Source organism: Macaca thibetana, chromosome 19 (assembly GCF_024542745.1).
Source record: "Macaca thibetana thibetana isolate TM-01 chromosome 19, ASM2454274v1, whole genome shotgun sequence".
NCBI classification, from domain to species: domain Eukaryota; kingdom Metazoa; phylum Chordata; class Mammalia; order Primates; family Cercopithecidae; genus Macaca; species Macaca thibetana.
Genome location: NC_065596.1, coordinates 36,863,448 through 36,884,838, shown reverse-complemented (window position 1 = coordinate 36,884,838; position 21,391 = coordinate 36,863,448). Strand labels below are relative to the sequence as shown.

At 41.4% G+C, this 21,391-nt stretch overlaps 2 protein-coding genes across 5 annotated transcripts in view; one reads left to right on the top strand and one right to left on the bottom strand.

The window, feature by feature from the left end:
- The first annotated feature begins 14 nt into the window (after window positions 1–14).
- ZNF582 (zinc finger protein 582) lies at window positions 15–13,057 on the top strand. 2 transcript variants are annotated; one of them, XM_050771729.1, is made up of 5 exons: window positions 15–119; window positions 1,739–1,827; window positions 3,068–3,194; window positions 3,472–3,567; window positions 10,647–13,057. In XM_050771729.1, exons 2-5 carry the CDS (start codon window positions 1,819–1,821, stop codon window positions 11,966–11,968), a joined length of 1,554 nt encoding a protein of 517 aa, XP_050627686.1. In that variant the 5' UTR covers window positions 15–119; window positions 1,739–1,818; the 3' UTR covers window positions 11,969–13,057. The 2 variants fall into 2 exon arrangements, with proteins under 2 accessions (XP_050627686.1, XP_050627684.1); XM_050771727.1 differs by having other exon boundaries at window positions 45–341.
- A 2,411-nt stretch (window positions 13,058–15,468) lies between these two features.
- The window catches only part of LOC126943223 (zinc finger protein OZF-like), a 47,120-nt gene continuing 41,197 nt past the window's right edge, over window positions 15,469–21,391 (bottom strand). For all 3 annotated transcript variants that reach the window (XM_050771762.1, XM_050771761.1, XM_050771760.1), the window contains one exon: window positions 15,469–18,680. In XM_050771762.1, the coding sequence (XP_050627719.1) occupies window positions 17,581–18,680 (1,100 nt within the window). In that variant the 3' untranslated portion in view covers window positions 15,469–17,580. The remainder of the gene's footprint in view (window positions 18,681–21,391) is intronic.

Genomic DNA, 21,391 nt, shown 5'->3' with positions numbered 1-21,391 from the left:
TTGTGCGTCTGCGCCATCTTCCGGCTGCGCACGGCGAATCCGCCGGTACCGTGGTGGAAGCGCGCCCTGGGCTGCTGGGGGCGCGGCCGCGGTAGCACTTGGACCCGAGGAGGCGGCAGGTGAGGGGCTCCGGAGCTTTCCAGGTGCTCTGGGGTCCAACAGGAGCTGGTGCCGCGGCCAGGCGGGTCTCAGGCCTGAGAAGAACCGAGACTTCTCGCCCCATCGTCGCTCTGTGGCTTTACCGGCGTGAGACTACATTTCCCGCCGGCCCTCGCGGCGCGCGCCGGCTGGCGCCCCCTTTCTGCGTCCAGCCTCATAGGCCAGGTGCATGGACCCCTTAGGTGGGTGCGCAGGGGTCTCCGACCCCCTGAAATTGCAGATGTTTTGCATTCACTGTTATGCGTGCTTTTTTTTTTTTTTTTTTTTTTTTTTAAATCTGAGAGGAAATCTTGTTTCATGAGGTTCTCAGAGAGTTGCAAGACCCCAGAAGACTTAGAACCGCTAGTTTAGAAAAACTTATACTTGGGAACATTTTATATGACCTTGTTCAAATTCTGTGTCCAGCAATGGAGAAACACTTGAGTGAATCACAGGCCATCCTGTGTAAATAGGATATGGTGCAGTTAATACAAATAATGCTTATAAAAGTGGTCATAATAAAGAAAAGCTGCCTATTACATCATATTAAGCAACATTCATAATTATTTCACTTACAAGTTACTTAGAACCAAATGTTTGTAATGCAATAGGCACTTTATATACTTACTCCTTTACAAAATACTTCTTGTTTAACAATGAGCTCAAGAACTGGTTAAATGACAACACTGCAAATACTTGGGTGTTTTTCCTTCCAGTTTTTTTGTTTCGTTTTGTTTTTAGCCTGTGTGTTAGTGAGTTTGACTTCTTCTTGCTGAATGTTCTCAGAGGATCCAGTAGTTAATATCTTTGCTTGTCAGTTTTTGATAGTCATTTTAGATAGTCACTTGGCATCGCATTTATGGCTGTGCCAAAAATGATTCAACCACTTGCCTACTTGTGGACTTGCCTACTTATGTACTAATTTTCAGTTCTATTATTTAGCAAATATTATTGGGCCTGCGGCTTTGTGCACTGCTGTGTCTCTATGGAAGGACACATTTATGTGCTGATAATGGAGCACTGGGCGTACTGCGTGTGATTTGTCTCTGACTGTTCCTTGCAAGTCTGTCCCATTTGTTGATGCAAGGCATGCTCCATGAAGTGGCAGTTTGGGCTGTAAAGGTTTTTGTAAATTCGGCAGTTGGGAAAAGAGCCAGGTAGACTTCCGAAGGTGTTACATTTGCTGCAGGAAAGAGTTAAATGGCCTAGTCCTGGAAAGGCTTTATTCTAGGCTGGGGCTATGCAAATTATGCAGACCTTCTATGCTTCCTGGCTTGAGGGAAGCCTTCTTTGTCCTTGAGGTAATATGTGGGTCTCAGTCACTAGAACAGCCCACAGCATCCCCGTCTCAGTCTTGCATCTGCAACAAAACAGAACCACTGGATGTTTAGGGGAAATGGGAGGGAACGGACCACTGGTTTCCCTTTGCCTTGCAGCAGCTAAAGCTGGTTTCCTGGGGTTGGGTGAGGATCCCTTTGTCCCCTCCCCCCCCCCATTTTCTTGGTGGGCAGAGGGGCAAGCAGGTGGGAACTTGTAACTTTGGCATTCTAGGAGCTGTGAGGCAAGCCTAGCCTCTCATATTTGCTCTTTCCTCCCCCAGCTCTGCCATCGCAGGACTCTGCCCTTCCCCAAGAGAGGAACCAGGAGGAGGACCTATCAGCCCTTGAAATTCTAAAAGTCATGTCCCTTGTGAGTTTTAACATCCCACAAATATTTGCTTTCCTTATCTTGAAACTTTCCACCTGGGTTCCATCCAGGAATTTGGTTCTCAGACTTTCCCATTTTAGGGAATAAAAGTACTAGGCAGGAGTCCCCTCTCCCATTGTCCTCTCCTCTGACAAATGCCCACAGATTTATTCTCTATAGCATTCTGCATCTCCTGATGGTTTTCGTCTGCTAGGAGGAGAAACTCATTTCCCTGTATGAAAGAGAGCATCCTTTGTAAGAACTGAAGTGTGAAGAGATGGAAATGAATGGTTAGGAGCAATCGCATATAGAAAAGCAGGGGAGGTGGTGTTGGTTGGTTTCAATTTCAGCACGTGGTACAGTGTCCTGCTTTGGGGGTGATTAATGATTGGATATGTAATTGAGGTTTGGCTGGGAATCCATCAAGATTCGATGCCAGAATTAAAGTCTAGTTTGACGTTGAACAGAGAGCATTTGAATCTGGGACATCCTCCATTAGTTTCTTTAGCTTAAGAGCAAGAAAAGTACAGAGCTGAAGATGGTGATACAGAAAGTGAGATGATCAGTCAGCTAGGTGAGTGAGTGGTCAGGGCTTGGAAAAACCTTAGAGATCTGATCCAACCTCGGGATCCAAAATAAGAGGATGTTTGGGTCATTCATTTCACTTGATAGAAAACTGTACACTCAATAAAGTGATCTCCATGGTTTTTCCCATGAAGAAAAATGCTTGTGTTATGTTCCAACATAATGATGAACTTTCATCTCCAAGAAATTCTTGACTTATATGAAAATCCTGTATCTAAGATAGACAACATGTTTCCATAATTAAAAAAATAAAATAAAATATTTGGGGAAAATCCATCAGAAATATTTTTATTGTTATTGTTATTCCAAAAGATAGAAATGATAGGTCTCACTTTGAGAATTTATTGTATGCCAAGTACAGAGTGGGCAGTGTGCTTTATTACACTGTTTCTTACAATAAGGAAAACTCCATTTAGCTTGATTTTAATTTTCATCCCAGACCTGTACACAGAGCTTTGATTTGCAGTTAAAAGGAGTGTTTGAGAACATCTGAACATTCTGTTTTACTCATACCCATTTCTTCTGTCACTTTTCACATTCAGTCCCACCTTTCTTGTTCAACAAAACAACCCCCCTCCTGCAAAGACCTGCCCCACCTCCTTTCATCCCACTGTGAACCATTGGAATACATATATATCATACATGCCTGCCATTCCAGGGGTCAGAATTGTTCAGGGATGTGGCCATAGTCTTCTCCCAAGAAGAATGGCAGTGTCTGGCACCTGCTCAGAGGGATTTGTACAGAGACGTGATGTTGGAGACCTACAACAACCTGGTCTCACTGGGTAAGGTGATCTCATCTGTTTAGTTTGGAGGTTATCCTTGGGCATGTTCCTTCCTGGTCAGTTTTTGGGTGCTTTTCAGTCTTATGACTGGTCATTTTTGAGGGGTTAAAGGGCAGCGCTGTCAGCTGAAGCTGCATCTTCCCCTGCCCTCAGGCAGTTGTCCCATCTTCCTCTGGCACTTCCTGCAACTGCCTCTCCTGCTTGATGACCAGGTCCTGGATCTGAATTCTGGGGCCCTCACACCATAACCAGGTGGCATGTTTCTTCTCATCTCCAGGTCTTGCCATTTCCAAACCTGATGTGATCTCCTTCCTAGAGCAAGGCAAAGAGCCCTGGATGGTGGAGAGGGTGGTGTCTGGAGGCCTGTGCCCAGGTGAGTGATGTATCAATGGGAAGGGAGTAGCCACTGCAGGTATCAGGTCAGCTGGAAGTAGCCCTTTGTCTTAGAAAATCTTCCCTGCAGATTGCTACATTCAAAGCTTATGTCTTAAGTGTTGTCATCCTCTCCTCCCAACCTCCATTCTCTGAAAGGCCCCAGTGTGTGTTGTCCCACTCCATGTGTTCATGTGTTCTCATCATTTAGCTGCCACTTAGAAGTGAAAACATGCAGTTTTTGGTTTTCTGCTCCTGTGTTAGTTTGCTTAGGATAATGGCTTCCAGCTCCATCCATGTCCCTGCATAGGACATGATCTTGTCCTTTGACCATTTTTCTAAAGGAATGTGTATCGGTTTGTTTGAATTTTGGAGAGTCAGTTAACAAGTACTTATAAGCTTTTATTATGCACCATGGAATATGCCACAGTATACATTGATGAGGCAGGCAGACATTATCCTTGCTTTCAAGGAACTTACACTGCAGTGGGAAAATAGACATGAAATCATACAGACACATGGACATGAGCTAATATATGAAAGAAAAAGAACAGGTTGAGTCAGGGTGCATGGTAGGGCCAATGGCCTCTTCAAGGATGAGGCGTTTCAGTTGAGACATGGAAGGTGTGATGTAGCTGGGGAATACCAGTTGCAGCCAGTGAGTGTGAAGGACCTGAGCAGGGAGCCCTTGGTACCTCTGAGATAATGGACGGCCTCTGTGGCTGAGTTCAGTGAACAAAGGAAGGAACACAAAGAAATACCCTAGGGGCCAGGCATGGTGGCTCATGCTTATAATCCCAGCACTTTGGGAGGCTGAGGCGGGCAAATCACTTGACTAGCCTGGCCAACGTGGTGAAACCTCGTCCCTACTAAAAATCACAAAAATTAGCCAGGTGTGGTGGCACATGCCTGTAATCCCAGCTACTTGGGAGGCTGAAGCATTGCTTGAACACGGGGAGTGGAGATTGCAGTGAGCCAAGATCGAATCACTGCACTCCAGCTGAGGCAACAGAGAGAGACTCTGTCTCCAAAAGAAAAAAAAAAAAGATAAGCTAGGAAAGGCAACCACATTAAGAAGTTTGGGCTCTGCACTGTGGGCAGAGGGAAAGCAGTGTAGAAATAGAGCCAAGCCATGATTTTGTGGTCCACCTTGAGAGGATATTAACTACTGCGTGTCTCACATATTATTCACCTGCTAGTTTCAGAAGTCATTGATAGTTTTCCCTTGGATCAGATATGATTAATAGTTACAAAAGAGTGATTTTTAAAAAACTTTATTCTTCTTTATTTATTAGATCACATGCTCCTGTAAAGAAGAGCTTTCTCCCTTTCACGATTTGTTTCTTCATTTATATCATATGGATTAATAGTAGGTGGCATATTTTTTCTCATCTCCAGGTCAGAATAAAATAAATCTTATTTTATCCTGTAACAGATGGTTACCCATTATCATTATTTATCACAACATTCATGTTTTTCCAAATTTGGCCAATGACACCCTTTCATACTGGCTCTTGGGCTCTTTGGACATAATCCCCTACACCTTTTTTTTTATAAGCACGGGTTTAACTTTTTTTTTTTTTTTTTTGAGACAGAGTTTCGCTCTTTTTGCCCAGGCTGGAGTGCAATGGCGCATCTCGGCTCACCGCAACCTCCGCCTCCAGGGTTCAAGCGATTCTCCTGCCTCAGCCTCCCGAGTAGCTGGGATTACAGGCGTGTGTCACCACCCCGGCTAATTTTGTTTTTTTAGTAGAGACGGGGTTTCTCCATGTGGGTCAGGCTGGTCTTGAACTCCCGACCTCAGGTGATCCACCTGCCTCGGCCTCCCAAAGTGCTGGGATTACAAGCGTGAGCCACCATGCCCGGCTAACTTTTTTAGTTTCAACAGTTCAGTAAAAGCTGGTCAACATCAGTACAGAACAAGTCCCACACAGTTGACAGCCATGTACATAAATGCAAGAATACCAAACCTCATGCGAACGAAAAAGTATCAGCTCTGACAATGTTGACTATTTAGCTGTGACTCATAGGTCATAAATCTTCGCCTGAGCAAGGTCCACATTCAAATGTTTTTTACAACTAAGACTAAAACAAGAATTTTATGTTTCTAAAAGGAGAAGCATAAAAGTCACTGTGTCGAAGAACATAAGGATGTGATAGAAAAGAGATTTGAGCCGGGCGCAGTGGCTCACGCCTGTAATCCCAGCACTTTGGGAGGCTGAGGTGGGCGGATCACCAGGTCAGGAGATTGAGACCATCCTGGCTAACACAGTGAAACCCCGTCTCTACTAAACATAAAAAAAATAGCCGGGCGTGCTGGTGGGCGCCTGTAGTCCCAGCTACGTGGGAGCCTGAGGCAGGAGAATGGTGTGAACCCGGGAGACGCAGCTTGCAGTGAGCTGAGATTGCACCACTGCACTCCAGCCTGGGAGACAGCGAGACTCCATCTTGGGGAAAAAAAAAAAAAAAAAAGGAGATTTAAGTGGGCACAAAGTTAGTGCCGCGTGTTAATACTTTTACCTATTAAAATCCCTCTGCAGCCAGGCGCAGTGACTCAGGCCTGTAGTCCCAGCTACTCAGAAGGCTGAGAGAGGAGGATGACCTGAGCCTAGGAGTTTGAGGTTGCAGTATTACTGTGATTGTGCTTCTGCACTCCAGCCTGGGCAACAGAATGAGGCCCCATCTCTCAAAAAAAAAAAAAAAAAAAAAAAAAAAAAAAAAATTTTGGAGGCAAACTTCATATAGAACGTTTGTATATAGGTTTTTTTTAAAAGTCATCAGTGTCATCATTAAACTAAAATGCAGATTGTGCTTTTGTCTCCAAACTGATTATAATATTTTTGAGTCGAGTCAAAACATCTCAGAAACATCCAGTTACTGTTGATGACAATGAATGTGACATGCTGACAGAATTTAAGAGGGTACCATTTTTCACTGGTGAGAGCCGAAAAAGCTTGGTAATTTTCAGTAATGTTGGGGTCACTATAGTGAATAGATCTGCAAAACGACATATCTTAAACCCAGACAAATGTTATGAATACTGGTTCTGTTTAATAAATGACCGATGTTTGTATAAAAATACTTAACATAGAATTCTCTCCTGCTCTTTCACCCTCAATAAATGCTATAAAGTGCATTCACAAAGAGCCATATTAAGATAAAGCTGCTGCACGAAAGATCCCACTCATATGTACTGAAATGAGTAGGATCACACTGGAGTTTAATTGTGCACATTTTATATACCAGTATAGCAGCATCCTTAGCCAGAAGTCTCAACAGAATTATCATGAATGTGTTTAAGGGTTATGTACATATATCCATTTAAAGTATTAAAAGGTACATTTGAACTGAATGGCAACATTTAAAAATGATATCCTTGTTAGCACATCAACTTGAGTCTTTCTATGATGTACGATTCAGCAAATTAGGACAGAATCAAAGTCTCATCAAAAAGTCCTTTGAGGCTGGGCATGGTGGCTCACGCCTGTAATCCCAGCACTTTGGGAGACCAAGGCAGGCGGATTGCTTGAGCCCAAGAGTTTGAGACCATCCTGGGCAATATGGCGAAACCTCATCTTTACAAAAAGATACAAAAATTAGCTGAGCACGGTGGTGCCCACCTGTAGTCTCAGCTACTTGGGGGCCTGAGGCAGGAGGATCGCTTGAGCCCCAGGAGGTCGAGGCTGCAGTGAGCCGAGATCATGCCACTGCACTCCAGCTTGGGTGACAAAGTGAGAATCTGTCAAAAAAAAAAAAAAGAAAAATGTACCTTGTTCATTTACAAAAGTGTAAATCAAAAATTACCTGCTGAATTAGACAGCAGATAGCCCCTTTTCTATAACTGTATACTGTTGTTGATATTAATATAATGTGGTTCAAATGCTTACTGTGGAAACAAGCAGAGAAAAATTCAGAAGTGGTAAATGTTCCCCCTTTGAGCAAACAATATCTAGGTATGATAAACAGGCAGGTTCATAATAAATCACTGAAAGAACAGTTGAATTCTAGCTGTCTTCATGTACCACAAAGTTACGGAAGATATGAGGATGTGTTCATATCACTGGAGTGACCAAAAATCAACATTTTACTGCTGTCCCAAACTATTAGTAGTTTGTCCCTAATTATTAGCATTTGAGTTTGGTGTATTTATTTAAATGTCCAAATTATGCTAAACATCAAGCACCTGTTAGAAGTGGAAAATAAAGGCCGGGCGCGGTGTCTCAAGCCTGTAATCCCAGCACTTTGAGAGGCCGAGACGGGCGGATCACAAGGTCAGGAGATCGAGACCATCCTGGCTAACACGGTGAAACCCCGTCTCTACTAAAAATACAAAAAACTAGCCGGACGAGGTGGCGGGCGCCTGTAGTCCCAGCTACTCGGGAGGCTGAGGCAGGAGAATGGCGTAAACCCAGGAGGCGGAGCTTGCAGTGAGCTGAGATCCGGCCACTGCACTCCAGCCCGGGCGACACAGCGAGACTCCATCTCAAAAAAAAAAAAAAAAAAAAAAAGAAGTGGAAAATAAAATATTTTAATGCTAAGACTATACATAAGATTTTTAGATGTTGTTTCATTGGTTGCACGAAACAGTGACTTCTGCCCAAATAACTTTAAAATACTGTGCCAGATTTTGTAAAAAAATGTGAAAACATAGAAAACATCATTATTGTTGCTATTTTGCAAACTTACAAGTTAAATAGAAGCAAGAAGTTTGAAATTTATGACTGATAATACTCTCTTTGGATAGTTATACAATAGTATTTAATCAGGAATGGCTTTATTTACAGGAGTAGAAATGTGTTCGTGGAATAAATAACACTATACCCTGCTGTAAATCAACAGAGCTCAACTGTGCAAGGTGGATGTGGTAGAGAAAATGGCATTTTGGAGAAAAGAGTGCTTTAAAAAGACACTTCCTTGGAAGCAGCCAAGATTTTTTTCACATTGCCAGAAAGACCAAGTAATACGTGTTCACTTTAATTCCTACAACCAAAAGCCCAGTTAGGCAGTTAGCTTGTCTCAAATGTGTGTTGTTCTGTACACCAGGTTGGCTTTAATATTCCATGGTCCACTGCAGTTTCTTGGTTTTCCTTTTTCTGTAAGATGGCTGCCACATATCCCAACCATTGAGTAGATCCACGCCCTCAGAGGTAGATAGGTGGCTGTGTTTGGAAACTGTCTCACTAGTTGAGTTGTTAGACCACAGTAGAGACCCGTAACCTGACTCTTGAACAGCCAAACACAATGTCTGAAAAAAATACCTTTGTGTACTGTTTACATAGTCTTGTTCTTACAATGTCATGTGTATACACTATAGTTGTGGCACAAGTCTTTGAGGTGACAGCAGCCAGCATTATTCCCACAAAACCCGATGTTTCTTTCACAGTCTTTATCGTCTTCCATTGTAGAAGCAATCTTATATTCCAGTAATTTTAGCTTAATATTTTCACAAATAACAAAATGAATAATAGTATCTGGTCTGCCACCATATGAAACCTGTATGTGCCTATAAAGTCCTCCAAGGCTGTCTGTTCCATACACGCCATGAATACATTCAAAAGCATCCATTCATTTTCTCTCATGGCTCCTTGTGTCAAGCTCTATCTGAATCTCTTTAAGTCAACTGCTATAAGGGGGTTGATTGCTATAAGTACAGTAAAACCTGCCACTGTAGCTGAAATCATGGACCAGATAGAATCACAGTCCCTTATACCATTCAACTTTTTCATGCAGTTTGAATAATTAGCAAAGTATGTTGCTCTAGAAGGACCCACCCTCAATCAACTGGCCTAATCCTCTAAACAAGGAACAAAGCCTTTCTTTTTCCAAGGTCACCTTTAAGAAATAGGTTCAGGTAAATGAATGACATTTAAGAAATTTAAGAAATGTCATTCAGTTGACAATGGGCTTCAGCCCTGGTGTTCAACTATACTTCAGATATAAAAAACACCATGGTGTTCAGCTAAACTTCAGATATAAGAAGCTTCACAGGGGAAGACAGCAGCCATGTCATTCTAACTTCTAGCAGACATGAGCATAGCTGCCACTGTACCAGCATGTTTCTCTGGCTCATTCTCCTGCATGTCTTCCAGGCGCTGAGGCAGGTTGCAGATCCAACCACACACTTCCTCCATCACTTTTATTTTTATTTTTTTAAACTGCGGTAAAATACAAGATTTACCATGCCCACCATTTTCAAGTATACAGTTCAGTATTATTAAGTACATTCACACTGTTGTGCAACCATCATCACTGTCCATCTCCAGAACTCTTCATCTTGAAATCCCCATCATCTTTTAAAAATTCACTTTTGGCGGCATAATTTACAGTCAATAAAATGCATTTTTAAAATGTAGTATTAATGAGTGTTGACAAATTTATACACCCACATAACCATCATCTCAATCAAGATAGCGAACATTTCCATCAACCCAAAAAGTTCCCTTGTGCGCCTTCCTGCAAAGTCCCTCAAACCAATGATTTGCTTTGGTTTCTGTCACTCTATGTTTGTCTTTTCTGGAGTCTCACAGAAACATTTATTGTCTTAAAAAATATGGTTCAACAGTGATTCTGACCCACACCTTTATTTTTTTTTTAAAAAAAGAGTCCCCCTCTGTCACCCGGGTTGGAGTGCATTGGCATGATCATCGCTCACTGCAACCTTGAGCTCCTGGGTTTAAGCAGTCTTCTTTTCTCAGCAGGGACTACAGGCATATGCCACTGCAGCTGGCTAATTTTTAAAGATTATTTTGTAGACGTGGGGTCTTGCTATGTTGCCCAAGCTGGTCTCAAACTCCTGGCCTCAAGTGATTCTCCCTTCTTGGCTTCCCAAAGCACTGGGATTACAGGCATAAGCCACCATGCCCAGCCCCACACTAACATTTTAGAATCACTTTTATAACCTCTCTTATTACCTCCCTCATCTCATTTATGTTATTTTCCTTTCACTGTTCTACTTGTCCATTTTCTAATTGCTTAGCTACATTCAAGAGTTAATAAGCATTGAGTGTAAACCTTCCAATTCTTACTTTAGTTCCTTTATTTGGAAAAACAAACAAACATACTTTTTTCATTCTTTTTCAGTATTGGAGTCCAGATATGATACCAAGGAATTATCTCCAAAGCAGCATGTTTATGAAGTCGAATCACCCCAATGGGAGATAATGGAAAGCCTTACAAGTTATGGTCTGGAGTGTTCAAGCTTCCAAGATGATTGGGAATGCAGAAGCCAGTTTGACAGACAACAGGGAAATCCAGACAGACATTTCCATCAAATGATCATCAGACATGAAGAAATGCCCACTTTCGACCAGCATTCATCCCTTAGTTTTTATCAGAAAATTCATACTAGAGAAAAAGCTTTTGGGTATAATAAATGTAGAAAAGACTTCTGGCAAGAGGAACTTCTTATTAATCATCAAGGAATTCATCCTAATGAGAAGCCCTATAAATGTAAGGAATGTGGGAAGGCCTTTAAATATGGTTCACGACTAATTCAACATGAGAATATTCATTCTGGTAAGAAACCCTATGAATGTAAGGAATGTGGAAAGGCCTTCAATTCTGGTTCAAATTTTATACAACATCAGAGAGTTCATACTGGTGAGAAACCGTACGAATGTAAAGACTGTGAGAAGGCCTTTAGTCGAAGCTCACAGCTGATTGAACATCAGCGAACCCACACAGGTGAGAAACCCTATCAGTGTAAGGAATGTGGCAAGGCCTTCAATCGGATCTCACATCTTAAAGTACATTATAGAATCCATACTGGTGAAAAACCCTATGCATGCAAGGAATGTGGGAAAACCTTTAGTCATCGTTCTCAGTTGATTCAACATCAGACTATTCATACTGGCAAGAAACTCTATGAATGTAAGGAATGTGGGAAGGCTTTTAATCAAGGCTCAACTCTTATACGACATCAGCGAATTCATACCGGTGAGAAACCCTATGAATGTAAAATATGTGGAAAGGCCTTTAGAGTGAGCTCACAACTCAAGCAACATCAGAGAATTCACACTGGAGAGAAACCCTACCAATGTAAGGTATGTGGTAGGGCCTTCCAACGGGTCTCACATCTTACTGTACATTACAGAATTCATACAGGTGAAAAGCCATATGAATGTAAGGAATGTGGGAAGGCTTTTAGTCATTGCTCACAATTGATTCATCATCAGGTTATTCACACTGAGAAAAAGCCTTATGAATATAAGGAATGTGAGAGGACCTTGAGTCATGATTCAACTACTGTTCAACCTCAGAGAATGCATAATAGAGAAACACATGTGAATATAATAAATGTAGAAAAGCCTTCCATCAGCACTTACCCCTTACTAATCATCAGAGAATTTATGTTGGCAAGCAACCATATGAGTGGAAGTAATGGGGAAAGCCCATTAGCTTAGGCTAATCATGACTTAACTCCTTCCTCTTTGAGAAAGACTTGAAGAATGTAATGCCAGTGACAATGCCTTCATTCAGAGGTCATCCTTTATCCTAAGTCTGAAAATTCTTATCAAAGAAAATTTTATGGATGTAAATTGTTCAGACCATGATTGTCAAGCAGGGAAAGGTTGGAAGAAATTTTATTTCTAACACATTCCAGAATCACATTTTCTAACCACAGTGTAGTGATTTTATCAAGAACAAAAAGTTTTAGTTTTCTTACAAGTTAAAAAAACAGCCAAATTATCATTTGCTTAACAAAGAAATCATGCAATTACCATAAATGGTAATGAAAATAATGAGAGTTTAACATGCCAAGAGATGTGAAATGTGGCCAAAGAGATGTGAGAGGAAGGGGAAATCCGAAGCTACACTGGAGGAGTTTTTACAGCCTTTGAATGCATGCATATACATGAAAATCTGAAAGATAAACTCATATGCACTAAACATACTATTCAAGACTACGAAATACCCAGGCAGTGAAAGAAGAAAGTAACAGAAAATGATAAAGCTACCATCTTACAGTAATCTTGGTTTTTGTTTCTTTCTGATCCAGAAATAATCTAAATTTAGGAGAATATATCTTAATTTCCACATTGGTATATTGTTTTATGTGACTGGCACAACCATTGATTGCCATCCCAGCAGCCATACCAAATTCCCCTTGTTATTGGCAGCATCTGTGTCTTGCCTTAGACTCTGAGGATATCGGATGGTAATTTTCCAGTCTCCTGTGCAGCACAGGATGGCCAGTATCTCCCAGTGTTGCTCAGTGGGATCTGCCAGGGCTTCTGGGAAAGGTTTTCCTCATTTGGAAGAGACAGGTTTATTATGAAGACTTCCTCCTCTCTCGCTTCCTGCTTTTAAACATTTTTCTATGAGAACATGATGCCTGGAGCTGCTACAGCTATCTTGCAACCAAGAAGAGAAGAAAGTGGACCTCAGAGAAGCCGACCCAGAGCCTAAGAAGACTCAGCTACTAGGCCAATTCTGGAACTGCCTTTTTGATGCCTTGTTATGTAAGAAAAATAAACCTTGATTGCTCACTTTTAGTTGAGTATTTTGTAAATTCGTAGCCAAAAGCATCCTAAGTGATATAATATCAAATTTAATTTTATTATGGTTGGTAAATGTGGCCTGAAGTTATCTACTTTTTTGAATTTTACTTTTTTTTGGATATAGAGTCTCACTCTGTCACCAGGCTGCAGTACAGTGGCACAACCTCTCCCTCCTGGGTTCAAGTGATTCTCCTGCCCCAATCTCCCCAGTAGCTGGGACTACAGGTGCGTGCTACCACACCCAGCTAATTTTTGTATTTTTAGTAGAGATGAGGTTTCACCATGTTGGCCAGGATGGTCTGGATCTCCTGACCTTGTGATCCACCCACCTCAGCCTCCCAGCACTCCCTGTAAGTGCTAGGATTACAGGCATGAGCCAGTGTGCCGCCCAATTTGACCTTTATTTATTTTTTTGTGGTTAAGTACAAGATTGATTTCTATATATGTTCCATGAACATTGAAAAAATATGTATTCTGCATTTTTGGATACAAGTTTCTAAATAAGTCCTTTAAGCCACTAGATTGCAATGGTAAAAATCTCCATGTTTTTATATAATTTGGTATGCTGGATCAGAATTTCCTAAAACATTTTTGCCAACACCTTGAGTTTCCAGACATTTATGCTTTTTAAATTGTTTGACTTACAGGGACACACTACTAACCTTCTATTCAGGAATTATACCTTTATCTTTACATAATATCCCATTTTGCCTAGTGCAGGGTCTAAAAACCAAATCCAGCCTGCTGCCTGCTTTATAAAGTCTGAGTGTGCCACATTGCATTTATGGTCTACAAGTGCTTTGGCTTCACTACAGCAGAGCTGAGTAGTTGCAACAGAGACTGTATGGCCACAGCACCTATATTTATCTTATTTTTATTTTGAGATGGCATCTCAAACTGGAGTACAGTGGCACATCCATGGCTCACTGAAGCCTCAACCTCCCATTCAAGCAGTCTTCCTACCTCAGCTTCCTGAACAGCTGGGACCACAGGCGTGTGCCACCACACCAGGCTTATATTTTTAAAATTGTTTCATAGATACAGGGTTTTCTTATGTTGCCCAGGATGGTCTCAATTTCCTAGGCTCAAGTAATTCTCCCACTTTGGCCTCACAAAGTCCTGGGATTACAGATGTGAGCCACTGCACCTTGCCTTCTCTGGTTTTTTAATTAAGTTTGGGCCAGGCACTATGGCTCCCGCCTGTAATTCCAACACTGGGAGGCTGAGGCAGGAGGATCACTTGATACCATGAGTTCTAGACAAGTCTGGGCAACAAAGGGAGACCCCATCTCTAAAAGAAACAGAAAAATTAGCCAGGTGTGGTGCCATGTGCCTGTATCCCAACTACTTGGGAGGCTGAGGTGAGAGGATCATCATTTGAGCCCAGGAGTTCAAGGTTGCAGTGAGCTGTGATCATGCCATGCACTCCTGCCTGGTCTACAAAGCAACACATTGTCTCAGTTTACTCTTATTGGCAGCAGATGACTTGCCATTGGCAAACTTGTGCTATGAGCCAGAACTATAGATTTCTGAAGATCAATCTCCGCAGATACTATTATAAACCTTCTACCCATATAGTAGTTATGGCTCTCCTTGCTTTTGATGCCAAGAGCTATCACCTGGCTGCTGCCATTATTCTGAGATCCTATCATTCCCATTGCAACTAGAGAGCCCAATTCCCTAACAGCACCTCTTGCAGCCAGCTCTCGCCTAGGGACAGCCACTATCGGCCATCTCCATGATACTTGTTCTCCCTTCTTGTATATCCACTTCTTTTGATCCTGTCCTCATTTGTCATGGCAGTTCTGCTATCTCCATTTTTTTAATGAGAACCAATGCTTTTTCCAAGCTTCAAAAACTGTTCCAGTATCCATTAAAAGCATCTTTTTCCCTTGCCAGTGTGTTAATCTTGTCATACAGTGACCTCATAGCAGAAAACTCTCCCCTATTCAACTTTGTATTCTACTCCCTGATGCAGCAGTCTCAGCATCTGCTCCCACGTATACTCTTCTGGTTCTTGCTTGTACGTTAGCCAGGTCCTACAGCTCCTTTGGTGTCTGAATCCAGTTCTTACCACAGCAGTCCCAGAACTTTCCCAGTTTGGGGTTGCTGAAATTTGACCCATTATTGATTTGGGGGAAAGATATGTGGAAGAAAGCATTGTTTTAAAGGGAGCATAGACGGTATAGGGAAATCTGGGGATCTGAGCAAGGTGCTCGAATGCACGTGCTAAGAAGTCTACATCCTGACTCAGAGTTGCCACTTCTTCCCCATTAAGTTTTTCCTCCTAAGATTGAAAGTAAAACAAAGGTCCCTACATTTATCACTTTCATTCAACACTGTCCTGGAGGTCACACAGCAATTGCAATAAGAGGAGAAAAAAAAAAAAAGGATAGCATGAAGACCAGAAATGAATAAACTTTCTATTTGCAGATGACACCATTGCTTATGAAAAAAATCAATAAATCTCTATGACAACTCCAAGAATAAGTGAAATGTTCCAGACAACATGCAAGATAAATGTACAAAACTCAACGTATTTTCATGTACAAGTAGCAAACAACTGGAAAAGTAAAAGACAAACCAATTTACATATTGTGAAAATGTCTATGAATAAGCTTAAGAAAATACATTCAAGATCTCTATATAGAAAATTCCAGGATATTTTTTTTTCTTTTTTTGAGGCAGAGTCTCGCTCTGTCGCCTGGCTGGAGTGCAGTGGTGCGATCTTGGTTCACTGCAAACTCCACCTCCCAGGTTCAAGTGATTTTCCTGCCTCAGCCTCCTGAGCAGCTGGGATTACAGGCGCCAGTCACCACGCCCACCTGATCTCAGGTGATCCGCCTGCCTTGGCCTCCCAAAGTGCTGGGATTACAGGCATGAGCCACTGTGCCCGGCCTACTACAGAGTATTTCTGAGAAAAATTAAAGGAGACTGAAATAGAAGTTATGCTAAGGTTAAAGACTGGAAGTCACCGCTGTTAAGTGTCAGTTCTCTTCAGATTTATCTGCAGAGTTGATGCAATCTCAGTTATAATACTGACAGGCTTTTTGGTAGGAACTGATAAGGTGACTCTGAACATTTATTAGAAAATGCAAATAAGCTAGAGTAGTGAGGCCAATTTTTATTTTATTTGTATTTTATTTTTTAACCCAGGAAAGCATCACCAGGATTTTTTTTTTTCTTTTTTTTTTAAGAGACAGGGTCTCATTCTGTCAACCTGGCTGGACCACAATGGTGTGATCACAACTCACTGCAGCCTTGAACTCCTGGGCTCAAGCGATCCTCCCACCTTAGCCTCCGAGTAGCTAGGACTACAGATGGGTGCGCCACCATGCCCAGCTAATTTCTAAATTTTTTTTGTAGAGACAAGGTCTTGCTATGTTTCCCAGGCTGGTCTTGATCCTCTGGGCTTAAGTGATCCTCCCGCCTGGGGCTCCTAAAGTGCTGGGATTATAGGCATGAGCCACCATGCCCAGCCTAGAGTTTGTTAAAATAACAACAAAACTGGAAGACTTAGACTACCAAATTTCAAGACTTCCTCTAAAGCTATAATTAAGACAATGTGGAACTGCTGAGAAGACACAGATTGATGAAAGAGATTATTTCAGAAGGGTACCCATGATAATTGACTTTTGCAAAAGGTGCCAATAACAACATGAGGAGGAAAATGAAAGACATCTCCCAAAACTGGTGTCACTGTGGGTCAATAATACAGGGGAAAATATAATTCAACCTTTACCTCCTCCATTATCCATAATAAAAACATGAAATAGATCTAACTGTAAAGGGTAAAAATACAAAACAGCTATAGAAAACATGTAAGAAATTCTACATAGGCTCAGCATAGAATAAATAATACTTCTTAGAAGATAAAAAGCATAACTAGGTCAGGCATGGTGGCTCACGCCTGTAGTCCCAGCACTTCGGGAGGCTGAGGCAGATGGACTGCTTGAGCTCAGGAGGTCGAGACAAGCCTGGACAATATGGGGAAACCTAGTCTCTACAAAAAATATAAAAATTAGTTAGGTGTGGTGGCATATGCCTGTAGTCCCAGCTACTTGGGAGGCTGAGGTGGGAGGATCGCTTGAGCCCGGGAGGCAGAGACTGCAGTGAGTCATGATTGTGCCACTGCACTGTAGCCTAGGTGACAGAGTGAGACCCTGTCTGAAAAATAAATAAAAGCATAACCATTAAAAAATGTGATTAATTGGATGTGATCAAACTTAAAGCTTTTGTTTTATCACCATTATGTAAGTGAAAAGGTAGGTTACAGAATAGAAAATATTTCTAAAATCTGGTGAACTCTCATAACTGGACATGAAGAAAAACCTCTAATTTAAAAAATAATCAGCAAGACTTCAACACACACTTCACAAAAAATATATATCAGTAGTCAAGGGAAGGCATTTTTAAGTTAAATCAAAAGTACAATGAAGTATCATTCCATACAAACTAAGTACTGGTGATGATATGGAATAATCAGAATTAATATTTTGAGTTTTGGTTATTTGCTAACATTTTCCATTACACATTCTACAGTGTCGAGTAAGGTGAGAGCTGCATCTAAAGGACTTCCCGCACTGACTGCACTGAAAGGGTTTTTCACCAGTATGAATTCTATTATGTTGACAAAGTGTGGAGGAAGTATTAAAGGCCTTCCCACAGGCATGGCATTTATAAGGTTTCTCTCCAGTGTGTGTTCTCTTATGAGTAACAAGGGAAGAGTGCACACTGAAGGCTTTTCCACATTCCTTGCATTTATACGGTTTCTCTCCACTGTGTGTTCTCTTATAAGTAACAAGGGAAGAATGGGCGCTGAAGGCCTTTCCACATTGCTTGCATTCATAGGGTTTCTCACCAGTATGAACTCTCCTGTGCAGAGTGAGCTGCATGACACGACAAAAGGTCTTTTTGCAGTCCTTACGTTGATATGGTTTTTCTCCAGTGTGAGTTCTCCAATGTTCAATCAGGGAAGACAGGCGCACAAAAGATTTCTTACACTTACTACACTCATAGGGTTTTTCTCCAGAATGAGTTTTCTGATGTCTAATGAGCTGGGCACTTTGAGTGAAGGCTCTGCCGCACTCCTTACATTCATATGGCTTTTCTCCACTATGAATTCGCTGGTGATCCATAAGGGCTGAGGAACGGCTGAAGGCCTTTCCACATTCACTGCATTCATGGAACTTTTCTCGCGTATGTGTACTCTGATGCTGTGTGAGATGAGTCATCTGGCTGAAGGTTTTCCTACATTCCTTACATTTGTAAGGTTTCTCACCCATGTGAATTCTCTCACGCTGGGTAAGGTGTGCCCTCTGGTTGAAGGTTTTACTACATTCGTTACATTTATAGGGTCTCTCTCCCGTGTGGATTCTTTGATGTTGAATGAGAGTTGACCGACGAGTGAAGTGTTTCCCACAATCTAAACACTGATTGCATTTCTTTCGTGTGTGATTTCTCTTACGGAGAGTAAGCTGTGTATTGTGGCAGTATACATTTCCACATTCCTTACATATGTTTCTTGTACATTTTATCACTGTGTCAAACTGAGATAATACTTCATTAATAGCCCTCTTTGCAGATAACTCCTTAATCTCTGCACCTGGTGTATCTGAACGGGGAAAAAAAATCAATGAACAGAAGCAAGTTAAACTAATGTAACACGCCCGCCTTTTATCTTTTCAAACCCACTTTAGGCACCTACTCAAGAAATTAAGCTACCAGTTTTTAAGGTTATATTGATAAGAATGCTTATTGAAATAATATGGAAACAAACTAGGTGTCCCTCATCATTAACCATGGTATATCTCTATCTGTAGTACTACTCAGCTACTAAAAAGATTGAACTTCAGCTGTTTTCTGACCTGCAGGATAATGTATTCAGTGAAAAGAACAAGATGCAGACTTATGTGCTAAGTTATACCACAAGTTTCAAAACACAGAAAGGTAAATGATAGTTTCTGTATACGCATTAACCGGAGGAATTAATGTGTCCAGACAGAAGGCACCTCCAGTTAGTTTACTGCAGAAAACAATTTGACATAATATAGAAACAATAAAATCAATCATATAATCAGGGGCAGACAGGGCATGAATTCTCGTTGATACAGACATTTTGAGATTGAAGAGATCGCTAAGCAAACAGGAAAAATAAGAGGGTCAAGTGCAGGCTGCAAGGAAACAGATTTAGAGCTTAAGAAAACATGTACTGTGGGGAACTGCAGAAGCCAAAATGGCATTACAGGAAGGCTGATCAACATGATCAAAAATTAAAGAAAGGCAATAGGATTTGCGACAAAGACGAACATAATACCCTTCTAACCTGTAGTTATTTTTACTGTTTAGGAGCTAAAGGGCAGAGATGCTGGCTGTGCTTGATGTAAAAGTTAAGAACAGAACCGTGGTCAATTACAAATGACTGAGTCTGGCCTGTTCTTCATGCACTAAACATGTGGGAATCCCAGTTTTTTCCAGATTGAACTGTGTATGTAGACAGTGGAGAGGGCTAACCTCATGAAGGGTGCAAGAGGAGCTGGTTTTACAGGGGACCTCCACCACAAGGCCTAATGATTTTTAAAATGAACTCAAATAAAAGATTATTACCAAATGTGACGATTCAAGCTCATTGTTCTACATCCTTTGCACCACAGAAATATCCATTTTAGCAAGAACCATAAATTAGTCAGATACCAACTACCTTTCAATGTTGTCTTACTCTAATGTCTTGGTCTTACTTTGGTTACCTTTTCTTCATGAACAGTGAGGCCCTGGAATTCTAACACAGGATGTTTCCTGTTTCTCCTGCTACCAATCAATCAGTCCTTCTCTGCTATCCATAGGCAATTCACTTCTTCCATTCCTAAGGGTCCATCACCACAAAACATATAGAAAACACGTTCATCTCCAATTCTGAATTACTATTGAGATCCAGTTACATATTTCTAATGTACATTTCAAGACATATCTTAATTCTAACAATTCCCTAAATACATATAGCAGAAATGTACTTCATTTCCTCACTTTCTGTAACTTTAAATATCACCAAGTTTTGAAGCTAAAACTCTACTAATTCCCACACACCAAAATAACCCGTTTTAATCAGTTTCTACCAGTTAATTAGTTTCTACTTTGCACAAGGTTTGTGGAAGCAAGTCTTAATCCCCTCACTCAAATGTAAACTCACTGCAAGTTTCTATACTTTTAAACAAACTCAGAAAAGAACACAGCAGGCTTTGAGACTGTTCTCCTAAGAAAGGTGTGCTTCCAAGGTTGGCCCGATTGACCTCTAAGGAACTTGGGTTTCAAGAGGGTTTCTACCATTCCCGAGAACTGGTACAAGCGACTTACCACACCTAAACTATTTGTGCAGATGATGTGGTTTATGCAGAACACCTACTTTCGTTTTGAGAGTCTGGATTTTCAGCATACACTAGGCAGAGAGTACCTTTATGGCTTCCCTAAGTAAAATTCCTTGGCACTAAGTCTAATGTTATCTAGCTGCTATCATCTCACACATACCACACAAGTTGCTGCTAGAGGAATTAAGTACCTCCTTTGTGACTCCACTGGGAGAGGAATCTCAGAAGCACATTCCTGATTTCCTCCAGACCTTGCCTTATGAGCTTACCTTTGCTGATTTTGCTTTATATCTTTTGCTAAAATAAAACTTAGCCATTGTGCAGTCAAGAATTTAACCTTTTCCAAAGAGAGGTCTAGTCTTTGCCCTTGGCTCCTGGGAGGTAATCTCTGACACCTTGAAATATCCTGCATGATAAAAGTGTCTCTATTTGCCTATGGGCGTTGGACCACACCAGAGAGTCAAATTATGTGATTTATGTGGGGCTCCAGGTCACATGATATTAGGGCAACCTCCAGAAGGGCTAGAGCCTGAGGTGAGACATGAGCAGTCAGCCATGTCTACATGATGGTGCCCTAATGAGGAGTCTGGATACCAAGGGTCAGCTAGACTTCCTTGGTTGGTCAAACACTGTGCATATTGCCACACATCATTGTTGGGAGGAGTTAACACTGTCCATGACTCCACTGTAGGGGCATAAATGGAAGTCCTCCTAGACTCTGCCCATGTCTTTTTCCTTGGCTGATTTTAACGTGTATCCTTTCATGGTAATAAACTGTAACCATGAGTATAACAGCTTTCAGTGAGTTCAGTAAGTTCTGTGAGTCCTCGTGAATTATCAAACCTAATTATCTTGGGGACCTTTGGATTTGCAATTCATGTCAGAATTCAGGGTGGTCTTGGGGATCCCCATACTTTTCAGCTGGCATCAGAATGATGGTGTTCTTCTAGACTATTCACTAACT